Here is a 22670-nt window from a genome sequence, read left to right on the forward strand (position 1 = left end):
CACGTGAGGGCGCCCACTCGACGGCCCCAAAACCCCTTGGGCAATGGTCCTTCAAGGATGCCGCTACGTCTATGCCGCCACGCCAAGGATGCCATCACTCACTGATGGCACGATGGCAATCTGCCAGGGGGTTTTCACCCCAGCCAAACCCGCACGCACAGGAGCCTGCACTTGTTGCCCGCGAGCAAATCCTACCGCAGGATTTAGACACCGCCTTTTCGTAAGTTCATATCTAACACTATTATTGGCCTGCATCGCTTGGCGAAAGTCTAAGATACGCTGGTCGGGGCTCAAGTCGCGAAATTGACCAAAGCCAACATCCTGCAGTGTTTTCGATCTGATGCCGTCAACTTGTCTGTTGCCGTCAACTTGAGTATACAATCAGATGGTAGAATGATAGCGGCTGGCTTAATTTGTCGAGGCTTGACGAAGGCGATATTTAGAATGTTGAGTTGGGCTCTGACTCAATTTAGTGCCCAGGTCCCACTTCAGAGACCTAGAATGCTAACGGATGATAATGGGAAGGTCCTGGGTCGGGGACACCGCGGCCCGAGTCTCACTCTAGTTAGGACGGCCCGTAGATTTATGCTCGCACACCCGGAAAGTGAGCAGCTAAGTACGCAACATCTCTCGTCCACTTCACTGCATACAGCACACTTAAGTCCGCCCGCATCAGTGCGCGCTCTGGAACGCGACTGGCTTGCTCGGCTGCCCAAGGCAGGTTGACGGGCTCGCGCGGCGTAGTGCTGCGGTATTTACAGTAGTAAACAATTGTGAAAGTTTAAGCAACGGCTAGTGCAGCGGATCACCATTGGCACCTTTCGTCGATGGCGCCCGCAAATTGGTGAGAAGTTCCATTATGATTCCTCATGATACCGAAGCCTTTGTCAGGCCGCGCGAAAAATCCTTATAGTTTCATACTTCAAACAACACACTCGAGCCGCAGTAGACGTGAGCCATTTGCCCGCACAACTTGTTATCACCACCCGCAAACCTGTGTTGCTTTACCGGTGGCTCATCGAGCTTGCATACAACTGGACTCGTCGCACGCATATCTATAGGGTCCGCGACTGAAACAGAACCGCTCCATTTTCGTTAACATCGCTCGACATTCGGCTTCAGCAACATTCCCACAGCCGGCTCCAGGCAGCGGGTATTCTAACTGCACAGCGTAATGAGGGCTATCTCCCTCTTCGCGCTTGTGGCCCTGCTATGGGCCGGGCGGAGCGCGGCGCAGTACGGGACCTCGGGTGTCCTCACCTTGAGTGGCGAGGGCCCCGCTGAAACCGGTGCCTCAATGCTTCGCGTAAGTTCGCCGGCAGCCGTTTCCCGAGTATGACAGGTCAACACGTACGGGGTGGGCGAACTCTAGGACTAACAGGGGCTTTGCTGAGGCGCTGGCCACCACGGTCTAGGCGTACTGAGATCTTTTGCATCAATACGCTTTACTTCTCCTCAGTTCCTCAAGGTCTTTGAGACCCGCCTGGGCGTTCCGGCACGCATCACCTACCGCGTCACCACGTCTGTTGCGGCGGATGCCAGCATCTCCGCGGATGTGGCTGCACAGACCGCAGCGAGCCCCAGCAAGCTGCAGGTGGGGGGTGGGGGGCGCACCTGTTCTACCGCCGCTGGGATGTGCACGAGTTGTGTGGCTTTGGATCGTGCCTGCGTGCACTTGCTCCAGATGGACCCGCTGAGTAGTTCGCCGTTGCATACCCTGTCCATTCCCTAGTTCGCCATGACGGAGCAGCCGCTCAGCTCCGCGCAACGGGCCAGGTACGTGTTCTCCGGGGGTGGGTGCATGCTATGCCCGACATCCCGGCATGTCATATTGTGACATCGTCGGCCTTCCGGCCAACCACCTGCATTAGGCTTTGCATGTTTGCTTGGGCCTGGTACTAAGCTCGTTGAACTTCTCTGACCCACAGCTTCAGCGGCAATGCGGCGGTGGTGGGCAGCTCCGTCCACTTCCCGGTGTACGTCAACTCGTACGGCCTGTTCTACAACGTGCCCGGCAACCGAGTGACGCCACTCAACATCACCGCCTGTCTGGCGGCGCGCATTCTGACGGGGGTGAGCTCAGGATTGCAGGCGTGGTGGCTGTTATGCTGGGCGTTGCCGCGATTGCTGAACTTGGTTACCCAGCTACATTATTGCGACCTTGACAGTCGTGTTGCTCTGTTTCCGCACCTCTGATTGTGCCCCGCAGGACGTCCAAGAGTGGACACACCCAGACTTTCTGGACAAGAACCCGGGCTTCGTCAAGGTGCGTTGACTGGGAAGCATATGTTGTACTGATTAGCTCTAGTAGGTACTGGAATAATGCGGAGAAACGCCACGAGCGAGGTAGTGCTTCCCCACCCTACGCAAATCCCGACGCGCTCTGCCTACCCCAAACCTACACACGTCCGCATGCCCTTAGACCCGCCTTTCCAACCGCATCCGCCCTTGAATTTTGCCCCTCTCTTCAACCCGAGGTTGTCATACTACCCCAAAACTTCACGCGCCTGGATGACTCGAGACACGCACTGTCCCCTTGTCCCCCTGCTGGACAGACCGGCACGGACTCGTACAAGATCACTGTGCTGATGGACACCGCGACTTCCGGCTCCACACTGGCGGTGCTGGGGTGGCTGGCCAAGGCCTGCCCCTCCGTTCCCGTGACCTACACCGGCGTGCGCGCTGACGCGGTTGCTGTCGGGTCCAACATGATCGCGTCCCTGCAATCCACCGGCTACTCTTTCGGCTTCGCGATGGGCAGCGTGGGCCGCGCCGCGTCCGTGAGCGAGTTCGCTGTTGAGACCGCCACGGCAGGACAGTACCTGCAGACTGGATCCACCAACACGACCAACATGCAGGTTGCGCTCGCGGCCGCCGTGCCTACCAGTGAGTAGCCAGCGGTGGCAGCAGCAGCTGGCAGCAGCTGCATGTTCCAAGCTTGCACACTTGCATGCAATGCTGCACCGCGCGTGCTGATGTGTGCCCTCACTCGCTACCGCCGACCACCCCTACCTTCCCTTCCCACATTGTTGTCACAGCCCTGTCCGGTGACTACTCCACCGCCACCGTCGTCTCGCTGTCCGCTGACCGCGTGGCGCCCATCCTCACGGTGGGCTACCTGGTCACCAAGAGCGACTGGTCCACAGAGGGCCTGGAGGAGGGGCAGCGCGGCGAGCTGGTGCGGGCGCTGTGCGCCTTCTTCCAGTCATCCACCATCACCAGCAGCTCAACCGGCATGCTGAACGACGCCGGCCTGCTCGCGCTGGGCTCGACGCTCGTCTCCGCTGTCAAGTAAGTCGTGTGCCGTGGTGCTGCCATGAGTGTTCCGTTGCAGTGCACGTCGGGACGGGGGCCGCCGTGCATCTGCTGTGGATGCCGTGGGCGCTGACGCGTGTCTTTATTCCCTGTGACGTGCCTGCAGCATCACGGCCTCCTCGGTGTTCGTCAGCCACCCCAGCGCCGTCAAGTACACCACCACCGACGGCGTGGGCGCGAACGGTAAGCGGTTGGGGTTGCGGCTGTCATCACTTCGCCAGCACGTGAGAGCGGTGCGTATAGTTTCCCACACGGAACCATGCACACACGCCGCGCAGCACCACATCTCTGCATCCGCATGTGACTTAATCCGGACTTGGGATCCCATGGTCCGTGTCTGACATTTTCCCTCCCTGTATGCAGTGGTGAGCTCAACCCGGTCCTCCTACGAGGTCACGACCTACCAAGACCTGACCGCGCAGGTAGGTGCGGTGCATGCGGCTAGCTAGGGACAGCCTTTTGTGCATTCTACGTGCAGGCGATGGCCGGCGCCTAGGAATACAACAGTATGCCCTGAATCTCGCTTACATACCCATCCTCCGATCGTCACCTCCCACCAGATGGCTGCAATGAAGAAGCAGCTGGATGTGGGCGCGGCGCGCGTCATGCGTGGCGTGGGCTCCTCCGCCGTGTCGCTGTTCATGTGGCGTGTGTTCGGGGAGCTCAAGGGGCGCAGCACCACGCCCCTGCACATGGTGTACCGTGCCGCGGGCTCGGGCGCGGGCCAGGGCGAGGTGCTCGCCAAGGTGAGCAAGTTCGCGTGCATTCCCCGACGGTATTCTACGGTAGATTGAAGCCCTACTGAAAGCCCTCAAGCGGCTGGTTCCAGCGCTGTGGTACAGCCCGTTGATCAAACACCTCCTGTTTGCGGTGCGCCGACAGGCTAACAAGTACCAGTCGCTTGTGGACTTCGGCGCGAGCGACACGCCCATGCCCGACGCCACCTTCACCGAGCTCACCAACACCGCCAAGGTCCCCATCGTGCACATCCCCATTCTCCTGGCGGTGAGTAGAGACCGCTGGGGTGTTGCTTGGATGAGAAGGAGCGGGAACCTCGGCCTCATCTTCTTCGTGCGTCATGTTCCCTGAGACATCTGCCCTCGTGCTCCTGTGTGCGTGTCGCCCCGCGCAGCCCATGAACTTCTTTGTCAACATCCCCGACAGCGCGCTACCCTCGCGCCTGATCAAGATGAGCCCGTGCACCATCGCCAAGATCATGCAGGTGCGGTGCAACGCCGGGCATATTACCCGCCCGTCCACCTGCAGTCGTCCTTCCGCATGAGCCGCATAACCGGACCACACTGAGACATTTCCTGCCATGCCCACAGGCTGATATCACCAGCTGGTCACACGCCGACATCGCAGCCGACAACGGCGGCGTGGCCCTGCCCGACCAGCCCATCACCGTGTTCTACCGCCAGTTGAGCAGCGGGACCACCGGTAGGTGCGGTCTACCCCTGTCAATGCATGTTGGACTGTTGGACTCATACGAGCTCGTATTATCAACGCAACTCCATACCCCTCATGTGTGCAGCCGTCATCACCGAGTACCTCAACCGTGCCTGCGCGGGTAAGCGCAGACCTCCGACTCTTCACGCCCTACTGCACACCACGCTCCGATCTGCAATGCTCTGTGCTTGCTGGCGGATAAGGTTTACTGCCGCTTCTGGCTGACCTTGCTTTCATTGCAAACCGGTGTGCATGCAGGCACGTGGCGGTTGGGTTCGGGCGGCCTGCTGTCCAACTGGCCCCCCACCTTCAAGCCCACCGCCAACGCAGCCAACATGAGTACCAGCGTTTTCACCACGTCCTGGTCGATCGGGTATATGGATGCCGCGAACGGTCTGGATGTGAACCTGATCGAGGTGGCTGTGCGCAACAAGGATGGTAACTACGTCACCTCGCAGGTGAGCCGGCGGCAGCGCAGTGTGCTTGCACCCTTCCCCGTGCATTCTCCAACACGCATGACGGCTTCCGCCGATGCTGCCTACATGCTGCCTCGCAGACCGGCGACGTGCCCGCTGCTGCCACAGCTCTCTTCAAGTCAGACGCCTGGCCCAAGTCGCCCCTACTATCCTTCGCCTCGGTGTCTTGCCTCAACCAGCCCGGCGCCAACACCTTCCCCATCGTGGCCATGTGAGTCTGCGCTGCACCGCCATCAGAGTTCGGCATACCATACCATGAAGCCACCTTAGTGTGAGCCCTTCGCATCACTTGGAGTTGCATCAAACCCCCATCCTCGCTGTGTGGCGCGTGCAGGCCCTTCATGTTTGTGCGCACCGACCTGACCAGCCGCGGCGACAGCGGCGCGCTGCTGGTGGCATACCTGACCTTCATGCTCGACACCTTCGCCCAGAACACCATTGCCAAGGCCCTGGGCTTTGAGCCGCTGCCCACCGAGGTGCGTAAATAGGTGCTCAACTCCTGCACTGAACACATGGAAGCCGTGGCAACACCACGGCATCGGCCCGGCGCGCAAGGGTCTGCGCTGCATAGGGGTGTTGTTGGGCCACCGCCGTTGTGCAATGCCCGTTCGATGCTCCTGATGTGGCGCCCTGACGTGCCGTGTCTTCGCTCGCCGCAGGTGCGCCAGTACACCACGGAGCGCGCACTGCCGCTCCTGCAGGTGGACACCCGGTCCAAGGCTTGGGTGTTTGAGAGCGGCTCCACCCTGTCCGGCGGTACGTCGATCGAATATTGCCCAGACGCACCGTACCCTGCCCTTGCCTAACCGTGCGTACGCCGCCGAACGCCTGCAAGCCACTCACACCCACATGTTAACGGCCCATTCCAACACATAGGCAAGGGCAGCACCGACAACGTGATCAGCGGCTTCGGCGGCAACTACGAGAACCTCAACGCGCAGGGCTTCGCCGATTTCTACAAGGCCTACAACCTGGCGCAGAATCGCGCGCAAGCCACCAAGGCCGCGTCCGGCGGCAACAGCACCGGCTCCGGTTCGGGCTCGGGTGGCAACTACACAGCGGTGCTGTCCGGCATTCCTCCAGACCTGATCGACCAGTTGGATAACCTGCAGAAACAGGTTGACATCCTCAAGGCCGTCGCGATCACGGTGAGCGGGTGTGAAAGGACATGGCAGCATTGCAGAATGGGCACGGGGAAAGCAGCCGGCGTGGCTTCCCAAAGCCTGTCTGCGCCTGACCCCACTTCGCTTCGTGCCGCACGCACACGCCCAGCTCGCTCGCTGTCCCGCAGCTCGCGCACTCGATCTTTCATTAACTCAAACATTCGTTTGCTCGGTCGTGCAGGCTGCTGTTTTTGGCGTCTTTGGTCTGTCGCTCGCCATCTTCACCTCCTGCCGCATGTTCGTACACATGTCGCTGTGGGGCGGGGCGGGCGCCGCCGGCCCCGGCAGCAACTCAATGGTCCACCCCGCGTCCATTTCCATTCTGGGCAGCAACGGCGGCGTGCGGCGGCAGAAGTCCATCAGCAACTTCAGTGTGGGCGAGGGCAGCATGGGCAGCGAAAAGAGCGTGTAGGCGGGTACAGGGTGCGAAGGCTGGGTGGCAGCGCGCTCCTGCGGTTCAATATTTGCTTCGCACTGTTGTTGGGCAGCTGTGCATGCACCACGGCTTTCCACTGAGGTCGTTGCTCAGCATGAAAAGCTGAAACCTTGTGCGGCGGGACAGGGCGAACACAACGGTGCGGTGGCCGCAAGAACATGCATGGCTCTTACATACCTATTTTGCTATTAAAGGACAGGCAAGCAGCTGTTGTGATGTGAACGTATGCCCAAATGCTTGTACGGTGCTCGTGTCTGCTGCGTGGCGCACTTGTGATACGGGTGCGGACTTGTTCCTGGTGGGTTCGGGTAACATGCCGTAATCCGGATATGACGCAGGTTGGATTTTCACGTTTATGGACGCGGCACTCGAGAACCGCTTGTGTGAACACTGCATTTTAGATCAATTGATACAGGCCTTGATTGTGACGCAACTATGGCGGCGGAGAACATTTCCTTTGGGGAACCTTGATTTATTGTACACTGAGTTGCATTCATAACGGTTCAGAACTCTCGCAGGCTTCTTCATTTGCTTGCTAGGGGGCGACACGCAACTGCATAAGATGCGAGCCCGGTTGGGGCGGCGGGATGTTGGGAGCAGAGTCATTGCTGGTACTCGCGGGCGTAGGCGCACCAGTGGCCATGAAATACGTGTATCCTTGCAAGGCTTGCCTGAGGCACGCGGCGGGATTGGCCGTAATATGCAGGTAGTATGGTAGTGTGGACTGCAGGCGCCGGGCCCTGCCCGGCCCCGCTAAAGCAGGGCCGTCATGTGCCGCATGGGCCGCAATTTAAGCGCAGTTTCGTGAGTGGGGTCAGCGCAGTTTATGCGCTGACGTGTGGTTCAGTGGTGGCACGGAGGGTGAAGCTGCGATTGGGTACTGATACAACCTGCCAGCATGGCAGAAGCGATGGTAGTAGTAGTAGTGGTAGCTACAGTGATGGCGCCATTGTACTGGATTCAACACTGATTGTCTGTTGTAACACTCCAGAGAGGCGCTACAGGTGATGCGTGTAGGATTGCAATACGGACGTGTGCTCGTTACGCTGTGTTGAAGCATGCACGTCAAGTATTACTTAGGCCACGACGTCACGAAAACCAGAGTGAGGAAGTCGGGCCCTTGACGGCTTGACCTGCCCCAGTGCCCCATCACAGGAACAGGTAGGTCAGAAGGGAAAAGTTTGGGCCTCCGAGGGACACTCCAGGGGGACCACCGACCACGCAGCGCGGGAGACACGAAATGATTTTTGGTCAGGCCCCCTGGGCTACGCAGCGCCAACGTCTGCGGTCTGCGTGCGCAGCTTTGCGTGACTGAACATCAGGACATGATACAGCGGCGGCCGCATCTAGGGATACCCCGGTACTCGGAGGCCGTTCACACCTGAGCCCCACTGCCAAGTTGGCCTGTTGCATCCAGGGTTGCACCGTTCCCCAAACTTTGGCTACTTGTGCCTTGGGGCCAACGCTGTGATGGGCCCAAACCTGGCGTCTTTCCCCTCTATAAGTTGCGGGGCTGCAGTACACTGTCCCATCGCACTACCCAGCACAGTGCGACGACCAGGGCAAGAGTTCCCACCTTCCCCGATGTTCTCACCCATGGGAGCCTTACGAACCCGTTATGTTGCGACCAATGTGTTACAGCTATGTTTGTACTTTCTTAATATTTGCATCTTTGCGTTTTCCATTTTGGTCTTGCAAAGTGCAGGCGCCGTGGTGCGACCTGTTGTTAGGCTTTGGAATCCGCCGGGGTAATGATTCTGAAGTGCTCAAAGACCTATCGATACATGGATTATCCCCAAATGCTAATACAGTTTACTTGTGACGAGTCACATAGATTCAACGCTGCGACTACTTGTGCGAGGCTGGGAACGGGAGCTGCCACGACTTGACTGTCTACTTCGGTGCTTGTGCGTAAAGCGATGGAAATTGTCTGCAACAACTACGCAATTCCTTGAGGATAACGCTAGAGTCATGAAAGGATTGCGGAATAAGGCCGGGCTTGGGGTATCCGCGCCAGGCCTCTTGCTGGTTTTCCTTACGCTCTGCAGCTTGCACCAAACTATAGTAGCACAGCCTACTTTACTGGTAAGTCTTCTTTTCTCTGAAGGAGTGCGATGGCGAACATGCCATGAGTGTTGCGCCGACTCGTGCGCAGTTCGGCGTGGCTGCCAGCCTTACTGGCCCATACAGCGAATGGAGCGACGCGGTCAATGGTGGGTTCTGTGGGCTGTGCGTGCTGTTCCAACGACCTTGTCGAAAGTCAGGGGGCGTGCCGCGTGTCGCTGCGTGTGGTCAACTGCCATCAAGGGGTGCCTCCAGCTGGACGGCTCGGTAATGCACCGGGTCATAATTCAAGCAGGCAACCCAACCATGTATGGCGACGGTTGAAGGCATTGGGCCACGCTTATGAAGTGTGGCAGGGCGCGGCGGCGCCCCTTTGTAACAGTGATACCTGCACGCGTCACTCCGCAGGCTTCAAGCTATGGGAGAGCACCTTGAATGCTGCAGGCGGAATTTCCATGCGAGGTATGTTTCCCATTTTGCATCGAATGGACACAGAAAGGTTTAGGGCAAGGGGGTCAATCGGGGCCCGAGGGACGAGACCTGGGACGCAGCTGTGACGTGCCGGGTTCTGGAGGGACCTGTCGGGAGATGGAACCATGCGCGGGTGATCCCGGCACAAGCTAACCTGGCCCGGTGCCCGCAGACATAAACGGCACTGTATATAAGTACAACGTGAAGCTGGTGGTCCGCGATGACGCCAGCACAGCGGCTGGGCACGCCGCGGCCGTGTCACAGCTGCTCAACACAGACCAGGTCCAGTTCGTGCTGGGGGCGTCGCCAGTGTTCGCGGAGAGTGAGACCATTGCGGTGCAGGCCGCGGGCCGCCTCAACTTCCAGTGCTGCGCCGGCGCAGCCACCATCTATGCACGTGACCAAAAGAACGTCTTTGGTGCGTGCATGTGTACATCGTGCGTGATTACGGCGTGCCATTGCGTGCCGGGGGTCTTTGTTCCCGGTTCCTAGGGTGTATATCCAGGACTGGCGTTGCGAGCAAGCCCTAGTACCGTGATACAACACCGGGCCGTACCAGGGGCCGTACCTCACCCACATTCTGTTGCCCGCTCTGGTGCTGCAGGCATGGCAGTGGACAACTCCTTGTTCACACAGGAGCTATTCACAGGTAAATGCGAGCGTGAGAGTACGCCCGAGCGCGTGTGCATGCTATGGAGTATGGTAGTCTGAAGCCGGTCGGTCCAATAAGCGGCCTTGGTCTCTTTGTCGCGCGGCTGCAGCTGCTCAGTGCGCTGCGTGCGCTCAGGCTGCTTGCGTTGCGCTCCGGGTAGCGGCTGGCATGTTGAAGCACACTGCCGCATGAAGGCATTTGGCATGGTTTGGGCTGAGACAGTCTTGGCCCGCACCTCATTCCACCGCGTTCTCCGACGCGCCCCTTGTTGCGAGCTGGACTCTTTAGATTATGATTTGATATATTTAAGGGGGGTTGTATAAGGGGCCAAGAATACGGAGTTTGGGCTTGCCCAACGCCCGACCGTCCGCGACCAGGATCCCTCGAGCAGCCATTCTTTTCTGCTTATCTTTTCCGGACCATTATAACATTATAAGAATTAAAAGAATTTTGCATGTGTGTCGACATACTACAGAGTACCGGTCCAACAACATTTACAAAATTTCTGTGGTGTATCGGGAGGACGTCCAGGAGCTCGCTTCGCAGTGCCAGGTACGTCTCACAACTGATGTGGTCGCAGCTGGACAGTGGTGGCGTTTCCTTGATTGCTGCTTTCCTCAGCCGGGCACGCATGCGCGCGTGCGCGTGCGGATACGGCACACCCCTGCAGCACCTATGGGCACGCGCCTCCCTGGGAATGGTGGAAACAAAAGCGCCCGCCTGCACCTTGCAACTCCACCCGCACATCGTGGCGCAGGGCGTTGTTGCACAAGCCAAAGCCCAGCTGTTGACGTTGTCGCTGGAGCTCAAGTACACAAACAGCACGAACGCCACGATTTCGGGTCTCGCGGACCAGATCGCCGCAGCCCCCCAGGAGGCACTCATTATGTGCGGGCTGGCGAGCGAGAGCGCTGACATGGTGCGCGCTATTGACGCGCGGCGTAAGCCGCTCAAGTCCATCGTAATGACGGGTGGAGCTTACGCCAGGTAGGTGGGGTGGCGGGTGGAAGCGAAGGAATGGACGGGGGGAGAGGCCAGATGGGCTGTGCAGCCAGGGTGGGGAAAACACGGATGGTTGGGGGTGGGGTTATGTGCTTGAGCCCAACGGAAACGTGCCATCACGGGGTCGGAAGGTGGAACGTGTGCTTGGAACCTAGGGGGCATGACCTTGACCTACGGCGGTGGTGCCGGGATGTTGCGTGAATGTTGAGAAACGCATGGCTTGAGCACGGCGTGCATATTTTCCGCAACGCTTTGCAGGGACTGGAACGACGCGCTGGGAGACTTGTCCGTGGCAGTCACTTCGCTAGCGCATTGGTCGCCGGACCTGCCCCGCAAGGATGACTTCTGGTGGGTGTGTACCTCGTGGGAAGGAGCGGTGCCAAACCTACGCACTGCCGTTGACCACCTGGAGTGTGAGCCCGACTGCAGACAGTGCCCGGCGACCGTTTATGCACGTTAACAATTCGCTTGTGCTGCACTGGATAATAACAGGGGAGATGCGCCCACATACGCTGGCAAGTACAAAAGCATCTACCAGAAGGAAGCAACCCAATGGGCAGCTGGTGAGTGCCGCGGGGGCGTCGGGGATATAGTGGTAGCGGGCACCACGCACATGAGCGCATGTCGGGCATCGGGGCTCCGTTGAGGTCTGGCATGATCGCCTCTTGCTCATACATGGATGCTCACTCAGGCATCATGCCGCACAATGCCTGTGCCTCACCCTTGCAGCCGCTTCTGCAACCGGCTACGTGCTACACACGACCCTTGCCAACATCTTCCGCCGCTGCACAATCAGCGCCGCGGCAGCGGCCAACCCTTCGCTCCTGTTCTTCACCCAGGACGCCATCAGTTGCGCCGACAACAATAACCGCGGCCACGACCGGCTGGTCGCTGCGCTGCCCCTCACCAATATGGACAGCGTCTTCGGCGTCGTGTCTTTCAACAGGTGCGTATTGCACGGGTGCGCGCAGCGTGCTGGTCTAGCTGCTTGTGCGTCTCAGGGAGCGTGTGTGGCGTGTGTGGGTGGCAGTTACTTCGCCGCTGCCCCTCGCTCACCCAGGCACAGTCGTTTGCCTCGCAGCCTGTGCATTCAATTAGTGTGCTATCCGCCTCAATACTCCTGTGCCTACTGCGCCCGCCTGCTTTTAACAGGTTCCGTCAGAACCAGGGTTACGACCCGGTCACGCTGCAGACGTACGAGGTCACTGAGAACCTGAAGCTCGCCTTCAAGCCCTCCCTGGTGCTGCCGCTGCTTTCGGCCACCCGGCCCCTGCTACTGCCGCAGACGAACCGGTACATTGAGGTTTGCCAGCCGGGCACGTTCCGCGGCCCCGACGCCTTCGTGCCCTGCACGGCGTGTCCGACAGGCAAGTTCATGCATGGTTTGGGGCGGGCGTGCAGCGTGCATGGGCGTCTGGTTCGTCCGGTTGCTGACTAATCGCGTCGACGGCCATCCGCACTGACCTTTATCGCAATCATGTGTTTCAACGCGCAGGCCAATTTCAGGAGTTCCCGGGAAAAACCAACTGCGAGCTCTGCCCCAAAGTGCGCCCGGGGAATTGAATGTGCAAGTATTGTAAAAGAATCGTCCGTGCAATCCTCTATGGCGTCCTCTCTTCTTCCGTCCCGGCACGTGTTTCATGCTGGTGCTTAATCCTCAGCTGCCATGCTTGCCCACTCACAGGATTACTTCGGCAATACGACTGCCATGCCCGACTGCCTGGCCTGCCCTACCAACACCCTCACCTTCCAGCGCGGCTCCACCAACCTGACCGACTGCTCCTGCCAGGTGTGTGTGTGTGTGTGTGTGTGTGTGTGTGTGTGTGTGTGTGTGTGTTAAAAAACGAAACGAAAGCCGACTGCTCCTGCCAGGTGTGTAAAGAGCACAAGGAAAACGTTGCGCAAAGACAGTGTGCCAGGTGTGTGTGTGTGTGTGTGTGTGTGTGTGTGTGTGTGTGTGTGTGTGTGTGTGTGTGTGTGTGTGTGTGTGTGTGTGTGTGTGTGTGTGTTAGAGAGCACAAGGAAAACAAGAGCAAAGACTGTGAATGCGATGCAGCAACAACATATATGTGTGTGTGCATGTGTGGTAAAGGACAAGCACGCGTGTGTGTATGTTCAGCTGCACTCGCTCATCGCGGCCCCTGGCCCTGACTTGCCACCGTCCGTACCATTGAGTCACCTTACACTAACTTGGACAAGCAAACTCCGCAACTAATGACCAACATCCCTTGCCTTGTACCCCGCTGCAGCCTGGATACTTCAACCGTCTAGGCCTGCCGGGGCTGCCTTGTGAGGCGTGCCCCAGCAACGCCTTCTGCGCGGGCGGCACCGCGCTACCTTCGCCCGACCCCGGATTCTATGCCGAGCAGTCCGCGCCCTTCACCATGTACCCCTGCAACCCCTCCTCCGTGTGCGACGGCAACTTCACGTGCGCCAAGGGTTACCGCGGCCGCATGTGCTACTACTGCGCCCCGGGGCACTACAGGTGAGTGAGCAGGCCAGCTGGCTTGAAACGCTGCTGCCTGTTTGTGGCGCATGCGTGCGCGCAGCACGTGCCGGAGCACCTTGCTTGCTGCCGCCGGGAACCCCATGTGTCCTCACGTCCGTAACACGGGGCCCCTTGCACAACACGCGCCATCTGTCTCGCGGCCACGTGCCCATCGCCCCCTACCAGCTGGCTGCTGATGGACTGAGGCAGAAACTTTGCCCTGTCCCCTGCGCTGCCCTTCGCGCGATCCGACCGAGCGCAGGTTCTTGGGCAACTGCGTGGCTTGCCCCGGCAACTCGTCGGCGGTCATTGGGTACCTGCTGGTGATGGCACTGCTGTGGGTTATCATCAACGTCTCCTTCGCTCGTACAGTCGAGAACCTGATGGTGCGTGTCGGCAACCGGCTGCTGGAGCTCCACTGCGGCACTCTACTGTCAATCTGGTTCAGTAACCGGTGTCGTGATACGACCTCAACCCCATTCTTCCTGTATCAGGGTTGGAATGACTCGCAAGTAATAGGCCCTGTTGGGCCGGCGCTTTTGGGGTCGTTCGGTAGTTTACGACAACCGGCACGACACTCCTTACCTCCAGTGCGCGAACAGCACGCTACTGTTCCTTATGTTGCCCGTTGGCGTGCCCCGCCCTCGCTCCTGCCGTGCCCGCAGGTCATCATCAACTTCTGCCAGATGCTTTCCATTGTGGTCGGCTTCTCATTGAACTGGCCAAAGACGGTACGTACATGTCATGTACGATGGGTGCGAGTAGCTGTTGGCGCTTCCCTTGCGATATCTGCAGCATCTCTGTCTTTATATGTACGGTATGGCTTGGTGCTTTGTGGTCGAGGACGTTTGGGCCGCCTTGCTGACCTCAATGCAAGTGACTCATCCTCGTGTTTATAGCGTGTTTATGTGTCCTTGCCGTGATGCAATGCGCCTTGCAGCTATACACCGTCATGAGTTTCAGCTCCATCCTTTCATTCGAGGTGGACTCCCTGGAGCCCACGTGCCTTGTCCACGGCTGGGGGTTCGCAAACAACCTGGTCGTGCAGCTGCTGCTGCCGCTGATGATTGCGGGGCTGGTTGGGCTGTGGTGCGCCATCACGTATGCCATGTACAAGTACAAGCAGGTGCGCGTGTGAGGTGGAGGGATGGAGTAGGCAGGGTTCACCCCGCGGCCTGCGCGCACGATGGGCCTGAAACTCATCCATAGGGGTTGCATGTGTGCACGGGCACGAGGGCGTGTCGCGAACGCACTAGTGGCTGACTGGACTCACGTGCAGGGTTCACCCGGCCCACGGGCCTGCTGACACGCAGTGGGCGGCGTTTGCTGCCGCGCGCGCGATCGTGACTGACTTCCTTCCGCCTGCATAGCTAGCTCCCCCTGCGCTTATGATGTGACGAATGCGTGGCCCGTGCTGTTTGTGTGTACTTGCAGTGGGGCATGACGCGCTCCGTCCGCGCGGCGGCCAGTCTCAAGATGTCCCAGGAGGAGCCGTGGAAGCAGGTCATGTGGGCGCTGCTAGACGTGCCGCAAGGTGAGAGAGCTGGGGTGAGGGCGGGAGGGGAGGAGGGAGGGTTACGGCATTTGCCCGAGCCCAACGAAGTAGGTCATCCTTGCCAAGGAACCGCCGATGGATGGAGGGAGGGAGGGCAGGGAGGGCCTGGCAGGGAGGGCCATGCGGGGCGGGCCGGGCAGCGCGGCGGATGGGACGGCGTGGGGTGCGTCCTCCCTGCGTGCGGCTTTACGTCAGCCCCGAGCACCCACGTGCCATCACCACGCACCCTCTCACGCACCCACGCTTGCGTACGCATTTGCAGACATTCGCGAGCTGCGTGAGACGTTCCTGGAGCGCGCCGCGGTGCCGCTGAACTTCCTAAACATCGGCTTCCTAGTGCTTTTGAAGTACTGCCTGTCATCGTTTCGTTGTGAGCGAATTAACGGCGTCATGTACATGTACATGTCGCCAAACGACATGTGCTACACAACCAAGGTGCGGCAGATGAACCCGGTGCATGCATTGACCATTTGACCGAAGCGGCAACATGGGGCACTGCTGCTGCGGCTAGATAGCAGGACAGGGAGAGCGGCATGGCGTGCAACACTGCTGGTGCTAGTCATGGGACCTGCCCTAATGCCCACGTGTTCCTTCCTGGCCCGCAGCACTGGAACCTGATGCTACTGGGCACTACAGGACTCATTGTCTACTCGTAAGTACGGCGCAGCACTTGCAGTGTTAATTGCACTGCTGCTGGCATCCGTGGCTGCCGCTGCTTCTCTACATGCGAGTGCATATTCTGCCCGCAGCACACATGCATCGTGCGTACGTGTCTTGTGCGCGCATCCGGCATTCGCACCGCGCGCGTACGTAACTTGAGCCCCACGCACCGCCCCTCCGGCCAACACTTCCCCCACCAAGGCCCGCGCTGACTATCCTTAACCGCCTCACTGCCGTCCTGCAACTGACAGGGGCGGCTTCATTTACCTGTACGGGCACGCAATGCGCGCGCTGGCCAAGTCACGCTGCCTGGGTGACAAGAAGCCGCTGCTGCTGTACGGCTGGATGTACGAGCGTTACGAGGCGCAGTACTACTGGTACGAGTCCGTCATCATCCTTCAGAGGTACGTGTACGGCAGTCACCTTACTGCCAGTACTGCAGGGTTGTGGGAGCGGCGGGGTTAGCGGGTTACGCCATACCGTACATCACTCACCGCCACCTGCTGTGCACGCGCCCTCTGCAGGACTGCGTTCGTGCTGGTGTCTCTGTTTGTTCTGGACCCAGCACTACAGGCGGTGCTGTGCATGGTGGTGTGCGTCGTCGTGCTACTGTTGGATATCCGCACCTCATCTTACGTGGACAAGCAGATCCATATCCTGCAGGTGCGTGCGTGGGACCGTCAATGCATCGGTGCCGCCGATGCGATTACTGATGCCGGCATGCGCCGTGCACCAGTCTGAGCTTCCGTGAGAGCGCGCAGGGGCCAGCGGGATATGCAGGGTAGCTGGCAACGGCACGGGTGCGCACGGCACACGCTCCATTATGCGTTTATCCCGTTGCAGAGCGCCACTCTTCGTTGCAAAATCCACTCATGCACAGGCGGGTGTGGACGGCGCCCTCGGGGCGGTGCTGGTGGCGGGACTGCTCTTCTACAACCCGCTCGTGTCCAACACCGTGGTCAATGTGGTCTCGGTGAGTGAGACTGCCGGCTTGCTTGTGGACTCCCTGATTGAACCACATACTCAGCGACAGTAGCAGGGCCCCGCCACACACGCAACTGTTTTCGGTTCAGACGGATGCAGAACCCATGCATATGACGGGACGTGTTACCCTCAACCTGCTGTCATGCCCAAGCAATGCCTCACGTGCGCCCCGCCGCCTCCTGAGCCGCCTGCCCTGCTGCTCCCCAAAACTCTCACATGCAGTACGTGCTCCTCGCACTGGTGCTGGCAGCGTTTGGCTCCGCCGCCATTTCGGTGGGCCAGCGGCTGGTCGAGACGCTGGTGCTGCTGTGGCTGATGAGCAAGCACCGACCCATCGCCTACAAGATGGGACAGCGCGTCCGCGGCTATCGACACATGTACCAGGTGTTTGGCGCCGCCTTCCTGTTCAAGTGAGTGACAGAGTCTTGTTGGTAATGGCTGGAACCCATATGGTGTCGCATAGTGCAGCCTGGCGGGTAATGGCTGGGACCCATGTGGTGTCGCATGATGCAGCCTGGCGGGAATGCGGTTTGCACGACCATGCATGCGGCTCAGCTGATCTTCACCGCCGCGCAAAGCACTGACCCGCAATTGTGCACGTGGCCGCACCCGACTGCAGCTGGCTGCGTCGCTGCACGGCCGAGGAGTGGGACGACTGGCACAAGCTGTGCATGGTGCTGATCGACTACGTGCACCCCACCTCCGAGGTGTCGTACCTGTCCCTCAAAAAGGTGTGCGATGCAGCGGTGCATTGCCGTACTGCGCGGGGCGGCGAAACGAGTGCTGCATGCTCGAATGCGTGCATGTCAGGGCCATCAGCTTGCGGCGGCTGCACAGGGAGATTGTATTCACCTTGCTACACGCATGCTTAAACACCCCTTCAAACATTCATGTCGCAGGTGGGCCGCTTCTGGCGCTACCTGCTCTCCAACTTCCCAGAAACAATTGGTAAGCTGGGCTCACCCTTGACTGTAAGGCAAAGAACGGACTTGGCGCCAGAGCGGAAGGACTGTCTGTGCGTAATCCTGACGCTCTCGCGCGCATGCTCTGTCCACCACAGATTACCTGGCGTCGGTCAGCGAGGAGCAGCGTGATCACTTCAACAGCTTCATCGAGGTGCGTGGATGGGTTGAGGAGTGCCTTGCGGGATTTCGTGCGTGTGCGATCGGCACAGCAGGGGCAGACGGGGACGGCGGCTCGAGGGCGCGAACTGGCGCCATTCCCGACGGCCAGTGCGGGCCCCACCCTGAGACCCACACGCAACGCGCAAAGCCGTTAGCAAGCAAGCAATCAGGCGCGTGATTCCGCCTACATGAACTTACTTGTGCTCTTTCCTAATGGAACTCAACCGACGCCCACACCTCAGGTCTTGTACGACAACTTCTTTGACACCAAGGAGGAGCACCACACGCAGCTCAACTTCTTCGTGCAAGACAAGTTTAAGGCCGCATTTGCGCAGGTGAGGCAGGCGGCGAGGACCGGGGGAATGGGTGGCGCATGGTGGAATCGCGTTGCCTCCCACATCTGGACCATGTACACCTCCGCTCTTTCACCTATACCTCTCCCACTCCTCGCCGTTCATGACGCACTGGCCCATCCCTCCAATTGCGAACCCTCATGCACAGTGGCTGTCGAGTTGCGACGAGGACGATCGCGACTTCTGCCAATCAGTGAGTGGATTGAAAGGCTGCGACACTGAGATATCGATGGTATCCCGTGAGGAATGAATGTCCCCGTACCTTTCCCAGCCCAGCTGGGAACCTGCCCCCAGTCGCCTTCTCACACCTTCTCCATGCCTCGCTCCGCCGCAGATCATGAAGACGGCCGTCGCCAAGGCGCGTGGCGCCAAGGCCGCGAACGAGCTCACTGCGGCGATGACTCGCTCCTCAAAGCAGCTGAGCAACGTCATGGTGGTGGCATCCGCGGTTGACAAGTTCAAGCGCGGCCTCGTCTCCAACAGCAACAAGAGCGCCGCTGGTAACGACGGCGCGAACAGCGGCAAGACCGACCGCGCCTCGTTGGCCCAAGTGGTGGGCATGTTTGACCGGTCGACCCACAACGCAGAGCTCGACAGCGACAAAAATGGGCCGCTCACGGATCAGGTGCTTCCGCACACCGTGAGCAATCTCGATGAGGCCCCGGATCTAGCGGACGGCGGCCCGGTTCACACGGGCCTATACCAGCGCGGCCAAAGGAGCGGCACAGCCGCATCAGGCTCTTCTTCTGGCAACGGCAATGACGGCGAGCGGCTGGTGCTGCCAGCCGGAATGGCAGCGGCGCTCGCCGCGGCCAAGGCACCCAGCGTCGCCAGCGGATACCGGGACAGCGGCAGCGGCGGCGGCAGCAAGCAGGGAAGCGGCCGCCGCGCCGGCAGTGCCCGCAGGGCGCCGTCCGGAACGGTGGAGCTGAGCGGACGCAGCGGCCTCGCCGCAAAAGCACCGCAGTCGCCGGCGCAGCTGCAGCAGCCGGTCAAGCTCCACGATAACGCGCTGTTTGGCGCCGTGGAGGATCTGTCTTCGGAGATGGCTGCCGTTCCTGCTGATGCTGCCGGCGGGGTGCGCCCCTTGTCTGGTGGCACGCCGCCGCGCTCCGCGCCAGGCACGCCGCGCAGCGCCACCGCCAAGCTGCATACCATGAAGGCCGCTTCGGCGGTGGACGGCGGCCTCGCTTTGGACATGGGCATCGACCCGGATGTGGAAGAGCTGCATCTGGGTGACCACCACGACGCCGGCAAAACCTCGGCAACGCAGCCGCCGGCGGCTGACCGCGCGCCCAGCAGCAGCCTTTCAGGGGCGGCTGTGCCGGCGTCGGTGGTGCAGCACAGGCTGGGCACGGCGAGCGGCGCGCCGCCGCGTACGCCGACGACTGCGTCCTTGTTTGGCGGTATGATGGTGCGCGGCACCGGTGCGAGCGGGGACGGCGGTGGCGGCGGCACCGGAGGCAACCAGCAGCGGCGGCTCAGCGGGGTGTCTCAACAGGGTACTAGTGCCGCTGGTGGTGACGTGATGACGTTTGAACGGCAGGACACAATCCCCGAGTACATTATCCCCGAGTAGCCTGCCCGGCCAGCCTGCCCGATGCTGCAAGCTTGCGTTGAGACCTGGTATGACGGGGCCAGGTATGAAACACGAGTACTGCTGGAGTGGTTCGGCCCTAAGGCAGTAGCAATTGCGTTTGGACATGAAACGAGGCGTACACCTGCTGCAGAGATTCCTTCGACACGCATCCATTTGCAACGTTTGCGGCTCGTGTGAACTGTTTGGTGCATTCATACTAGAATTGCGTGCGCGGGTGGGGGGTGTGCTTGCATGTTGTTTGAATATCTGGCTTGGTGCCATAAGCCTTGAACCAGGACTGCCCAGCCTGTCCTGCCTGTATCGTACGTGGGGACCATCCGAACATGGGGGGGACAGCGTGGGAGGGCAGTGAGCCTGTGGCAAGTTGCTGCGGTATTGCTGCCTGGGCACGGGGCACGCACGCTTCCGACTTGTAGTTACTGCCTATCGTATCAGCCTTTCACTTCTTCATTGATTAAGCATTCTTGCAGGGCTTGTCTGCAATTTCAGGATGGATGGCTGGAACAGTGCCAGTCCCACGCTTGAGGCTATTGTGTGACCCAGGCATGCCGAGCTGGTGGCAGGTGTCTCGGGGGTCAGTGATCACGTAGATGACGCCGCCGAGGTGCCGACCCTTGTGGCTTGCCGTATGATGGGCAATACGCCGCGGACGGCTTCCGGGTTTCGTGGGGTCGAGGTGGAGCAGTGGCTGAAGAGCGGCGTAGCTCAGCTGCGGCGCCTGGATTTGCCGTCATTGATCGCTTTTGTAGAACTGCGCAATTTTCGACACCGGACGTGTGATGTTGTTGTCTGGGGGACAAGGACCTGGGGACAATTGCCTTCATCTATTTAGCTATGTAACGCAACGGCGCATGTGTGCGTGTGTAACCCTAAAAGAGTAAGGGGCTCAACACCGCACCCATAACAAACTGTCGACGGCGTGCACCACCCTTGGTGCGCGTGCTCATACACATGCGCACGTACTCGCACAGCCAAAGCACCCACATACCGTAGACTCAAGCCGGTATACAAACACGTCAGCGCTGCACCGCATTGCATAAACAGCCCTTCCTGTTTCTTCCCTGGTGCTCACTTGCACGTCAACGGTCCAGGTCACAGCGTCGTGTTTGTGTTCAGTGCAACACAGGCACGAACCACAGGGCACCCTAGCTACGCCTCCCACTGCCAGCGCCTGAAATGGAGGACAGCATCATCGCCCTCAACCACCACGTCTACGCCCGCCTCAACCCCTGCTCCTGCCACCCGCCCTGCCCCGACACCACCCCCGTCCCCATGCCGCACCTCCCACGGCTCCAGCCCCGCTTCCTCCCACACACCCAGCCGCTCCTCCACCACGCCCCACGCCTCCCACTCTTCCATCTCCACACTCCGTGGCATGCTCTGGCGGCCGCCTGCAGCCACCGCGGTTCAGTCCATAATGGAGATCAAGTCCCGGAACGCCTCCTTGCCCAGTTTCACGTCACCCGACACGCCGCTCTCGTCGCGCGCCTGGATCTTCTGCACGAGCGACGTCCAGTCGCCGCCCGCAAACAGCGACCCAACCACGTAGTCATCCGACAGGTCAACCTGCCGACAGAGGAGGGCATGAACAGGAAGTCGGCACAGGTAAGGCAATGCAGGGAGGGAGTCATGATGGTGGGCGGGGAGGTAGGTAGCGCAGGCAGGCAAGCAGGCCGCTAATTGATTGGCGGTCGGTAGTGGTCTTGCCGATGGGGCCCCGTGGCCGTTGGGTGGTGGGTGCAGGAAGCCGGAGCCAGTGCAGGGGCGCGCTCACACAGCCCCGCGCGGCCGCGCCCCACAGCAGCAGCACCATCATCAGCAGCAACAGCAGCCGCCGCTCTGCACACCTGTTGGATGTTGTTGTAGGTGATGAAGTAGACGTTGTCGGAGGGGTCACGCAGCAGCAGCGTGCCTGGTAGCTTGGCGTCGGTGCGCACCTCCCACCAATTGCCACTGCGCAGCTCCTTCACAAACACGTGGCCGTCATAGTCCCGCCGGAAATTGAGCTCACGCCGCAGTTCGTCTGCGTTTACGGTTGGGTTGGATGTATGTTTTGGGTTCGTGCGGTGGGCACGTGGGTGTTGGGAAGTGTGTATCGTATGATGTGTACGGAAGAGGCCAGTCGGAAGAGGCGAGATGGAAGTTCTGGCGCTGGTGCAGCAGTTATCACATTCGGGCAGGGCGTGCTCAAGACCAATAACATGCGAGGCTTTACGCCAGCTACATTACCGGTACGGCAACTGCCGTCATTGGCGGCACCCGCAGGCGGAAGCTCACGTTCCGCCGCAGGTGCCGTGTGCGCAGCACAGGCACTCACCCACTTCCGCCCGCTCCGCGCCCGAAAGGCCACCGCCCTCACTGCCGCCGCTCCTGGAGCCCAGCAGGTAGCCCACCGCGCCGCCGACCGCCGCGGCCGCCCCAAACCCTAGGAAGCCACGACGCGACGGTGCGGGCGGAGGCGGGGGTGGCGGAGGCGGGGGTGGGGGCGGCCCCGGCCGGCTAGCTTCCGTCTGCACGTTTGCCCGGCATCGTAGTGTTGGGCTCCGAGACACTGCAACCCGCGACGGCGTGAGCCCAGTCGGCTGCCTTGTTCCAACGCTAGCGGAGGCTGTCGCTCGGAGGGCGGCCATGCCGGTCGCCTTTGCCAACTATGGAAATGCGGCTTACTGCAGTTCGCTAATTGATGTCGACAGCACAGTCTGTTTGTCAGAGGGCCTCTAGCCCGGGCCCGGCTGGAGAGTGCAAGCGGACAAAAGAACTATTGCGCAGAGACAAAACGACAGGCGCTTTGACTGTTAGTCAAGAGCCTGATAACACATGCACTACACTTTCAAGACTAAAACTGCATGCAAGTAGCTGCAGCGACCGTTTCGCCGTG

General features: G+C 60.2%; 3 protein-coding genes across 3 annotated transcripts; 2 read left to right on the forward strand and 1 right to left on the reverse strand.

Moving 5' to 3' along the window:
• Positions 1 to 393: 393 nt before the first annotated feature.
• On the forward strand, positions 394 to 7945 carry CHLRE_01g044300v5 (uncharacterized protein). The gene is made up of 20 exons (XM_043058858.1): positions 394 to 1306; positions 1460 to 1594; positions 1733 to 1776; positions 1929 to 2073; positions 2210 to 2266; positions 2556 to 2886; positions 3039 to 3291; positions 3422 to 3498; positions 3679 to 3737; positions 3876 to 4061; positions 4198 to 4320; positions 4448 to 4537; positions 4644 to 4755; positions 4850 to 4885; positions 5023 to 5222; positions 5321 to 5451; positions 5575 to 5716; positions 5900 to 5996; positions 6117 to 6388; positions 6585 to 7945. The coding sequence occupies exons 1-20, from the start codon at positions 1175 to 1177 to the stop codon at positions 6813 to 6815; spliced, it is 2853 nt and encodes a 950-aa protein (XP_042928772.1). The 5' UTR covers positions 394 to 1174; the 3' UTR covers positions 6816 to 7945.
• Positions 7946 to 8473: 528 nt separating this feature from the next.
• On the forward strand, positions 8474 to 20595 carry CHLRE_01g044350v5 (uncharacterized protein). Its single transcript, XM_043058859.1, has 30 exons — positions 8474 to 8924; positions 8995 to 9052; positions 9312 to 9365; positions 9547 to 9792; positions 9979 to 10023; positions 10502 to 10578; positions 10784 to 11013; positions 11287 to 11376; positions 11521 to 11591; positions 11758 to 11974; positions 12181 to 12395; positions 12524 to 12573; positions 12713 to 12817; positions 13278 to 13513; positions 13779 to 13902; positions 14182 to 14247; positions 14457 to 14642; positions 14951 to 15050; positions 15334 to 15506; positions 15677 to 15723; positions 15983 to 16135; positions 16256 to 16394; positions 16612 to 16704; positions 16938 to 17125; positions 17335 to 17446; positions 17615 to 17663; positions 17776 to 17831; positions 18082 to 18174; positions 18341 to 18385; positions 18527 to 20595. Exons 1-30 carry the CDS (start codon positions 8811 to 8813, stop codon positions 19769 to 19771), a joined length of 4677 nt encoding a protein of 1558 aa, XP_042928773.1. The 5' UTR covers positions 8474 to 8810; the 3' UTR covers positions 19772 to 20595.
• Positions 20596 to 20597: 2 nt separating this feature from the next.
• On the reverse strand, positions 20598 to 22613 carry CHLRE_01g044400v5 (uncharacterized protein). Its single transcript, XM_001690140.2, has 3 exons — positions 22110 to 22613; positions 21640 to 21815; positions 20598 to 21358 (listed from the first exon to the last, which is right to left on the reverse strand). The coding sequence occupies exons 1-3, from the start codon at positions 22420 to 22422 to the stop codon at positions 21200 to 21202; spliced, it is 648 nt and encodes a 215-aa protein (XP_001690192.1). The 5' UTR covers positions 22423 to 22613; the 3' UTR covers positions 20598 to 21199.
• Positions 22614 to 22670: the final 57 nt, after the last annotated feature.

Source organism: Chlamydomonas reinhardtii, chromosome 1, assembly GCF_000002595.2.
Source record: "Chlamydomonas reinhardtii strain CC-503 cw92 mt+ chromosome 1, whole genome shotgun sequence".
Lineage (NCBI taxonomy): Eukaryota > Viridiplantae > Chlorophyta > Chlorophyceae > Chlamydomonadales > Chlamydomonadaceae > Chlamydomonas > Chlamydomonas reinhardtii.

Excerpts from the sequence above, each read along its gene's own strand:
- CHLRE_01g044300v5 (XM_043058858.1), top strand. The coding sequence starts at position 1,175 with ATGAGGGCTATCTCCCTCTTCGCGCTTGTGGCCCTGCTATGGGCCGGG. Across the intron at positions 3,499-3,678 it reads CGACGGCGTGGGCGCGAACG|TGGTGAGCTCAACCCGGTCC; the intron begins GTAAGCGGTTGG and ends CCCTGTATGCAG. Across the intron at positions 3,738-3,875 it reads ACCAAGACCTGACCGCGCAG|ATGGCTGCAATGAAGAAGCA; the intron begins GTAGGTGCGGTG and ends ACCTCCCACCAG.
- CHLRE_01g044350v5 (XM_043058859.1), top strand. The coding sequence starts at position 8,811 with ATGAAAGGATTGCGGAATAAGGCCGGGCTTGGGGTATCCGCGCCAGGC. Across the intron at positions 15,051-15,333 it reads GCTGCTAGACGTGCCGCAAG|ACATTCGCGAGCTGCGTGAG; the intron begins GTGAGAGAGCTG and ends ACGCATTTGCAG. Across the intron at positions 17,664-17,775 it reads CAACTTCCCAGAAACAATTG|ATTACCTGGCGTCGGTCAGC; the intron begins GTAAGCTGGGCT and ends TGTCCACCACAG.
- CHLRE_01g044400v5 (XM_001690140.2), bottom strand. The coding sequence starts at position 22,422 with ATGGCCGCCCTCCGAGCGACAGCCTCCGCTAGCGTTGGAACAAGGCAG. Across the intron at positions 21,816-22,109 it reads CGCGGAGCGGGCGGAAGTGG|ACGAACTGCGGCGTGAGCTC; the intron begins GTGAGTGCCTGT and ends CCGTAAACGCAG. Across the intron at positions 21,359-21,639 it reads CCTACAACAACATCCAACAG|GTTGACCTGTCGGATGACTA; the intron begins GTGTGCAGAGCG and ends CTCTGTCGGCAG.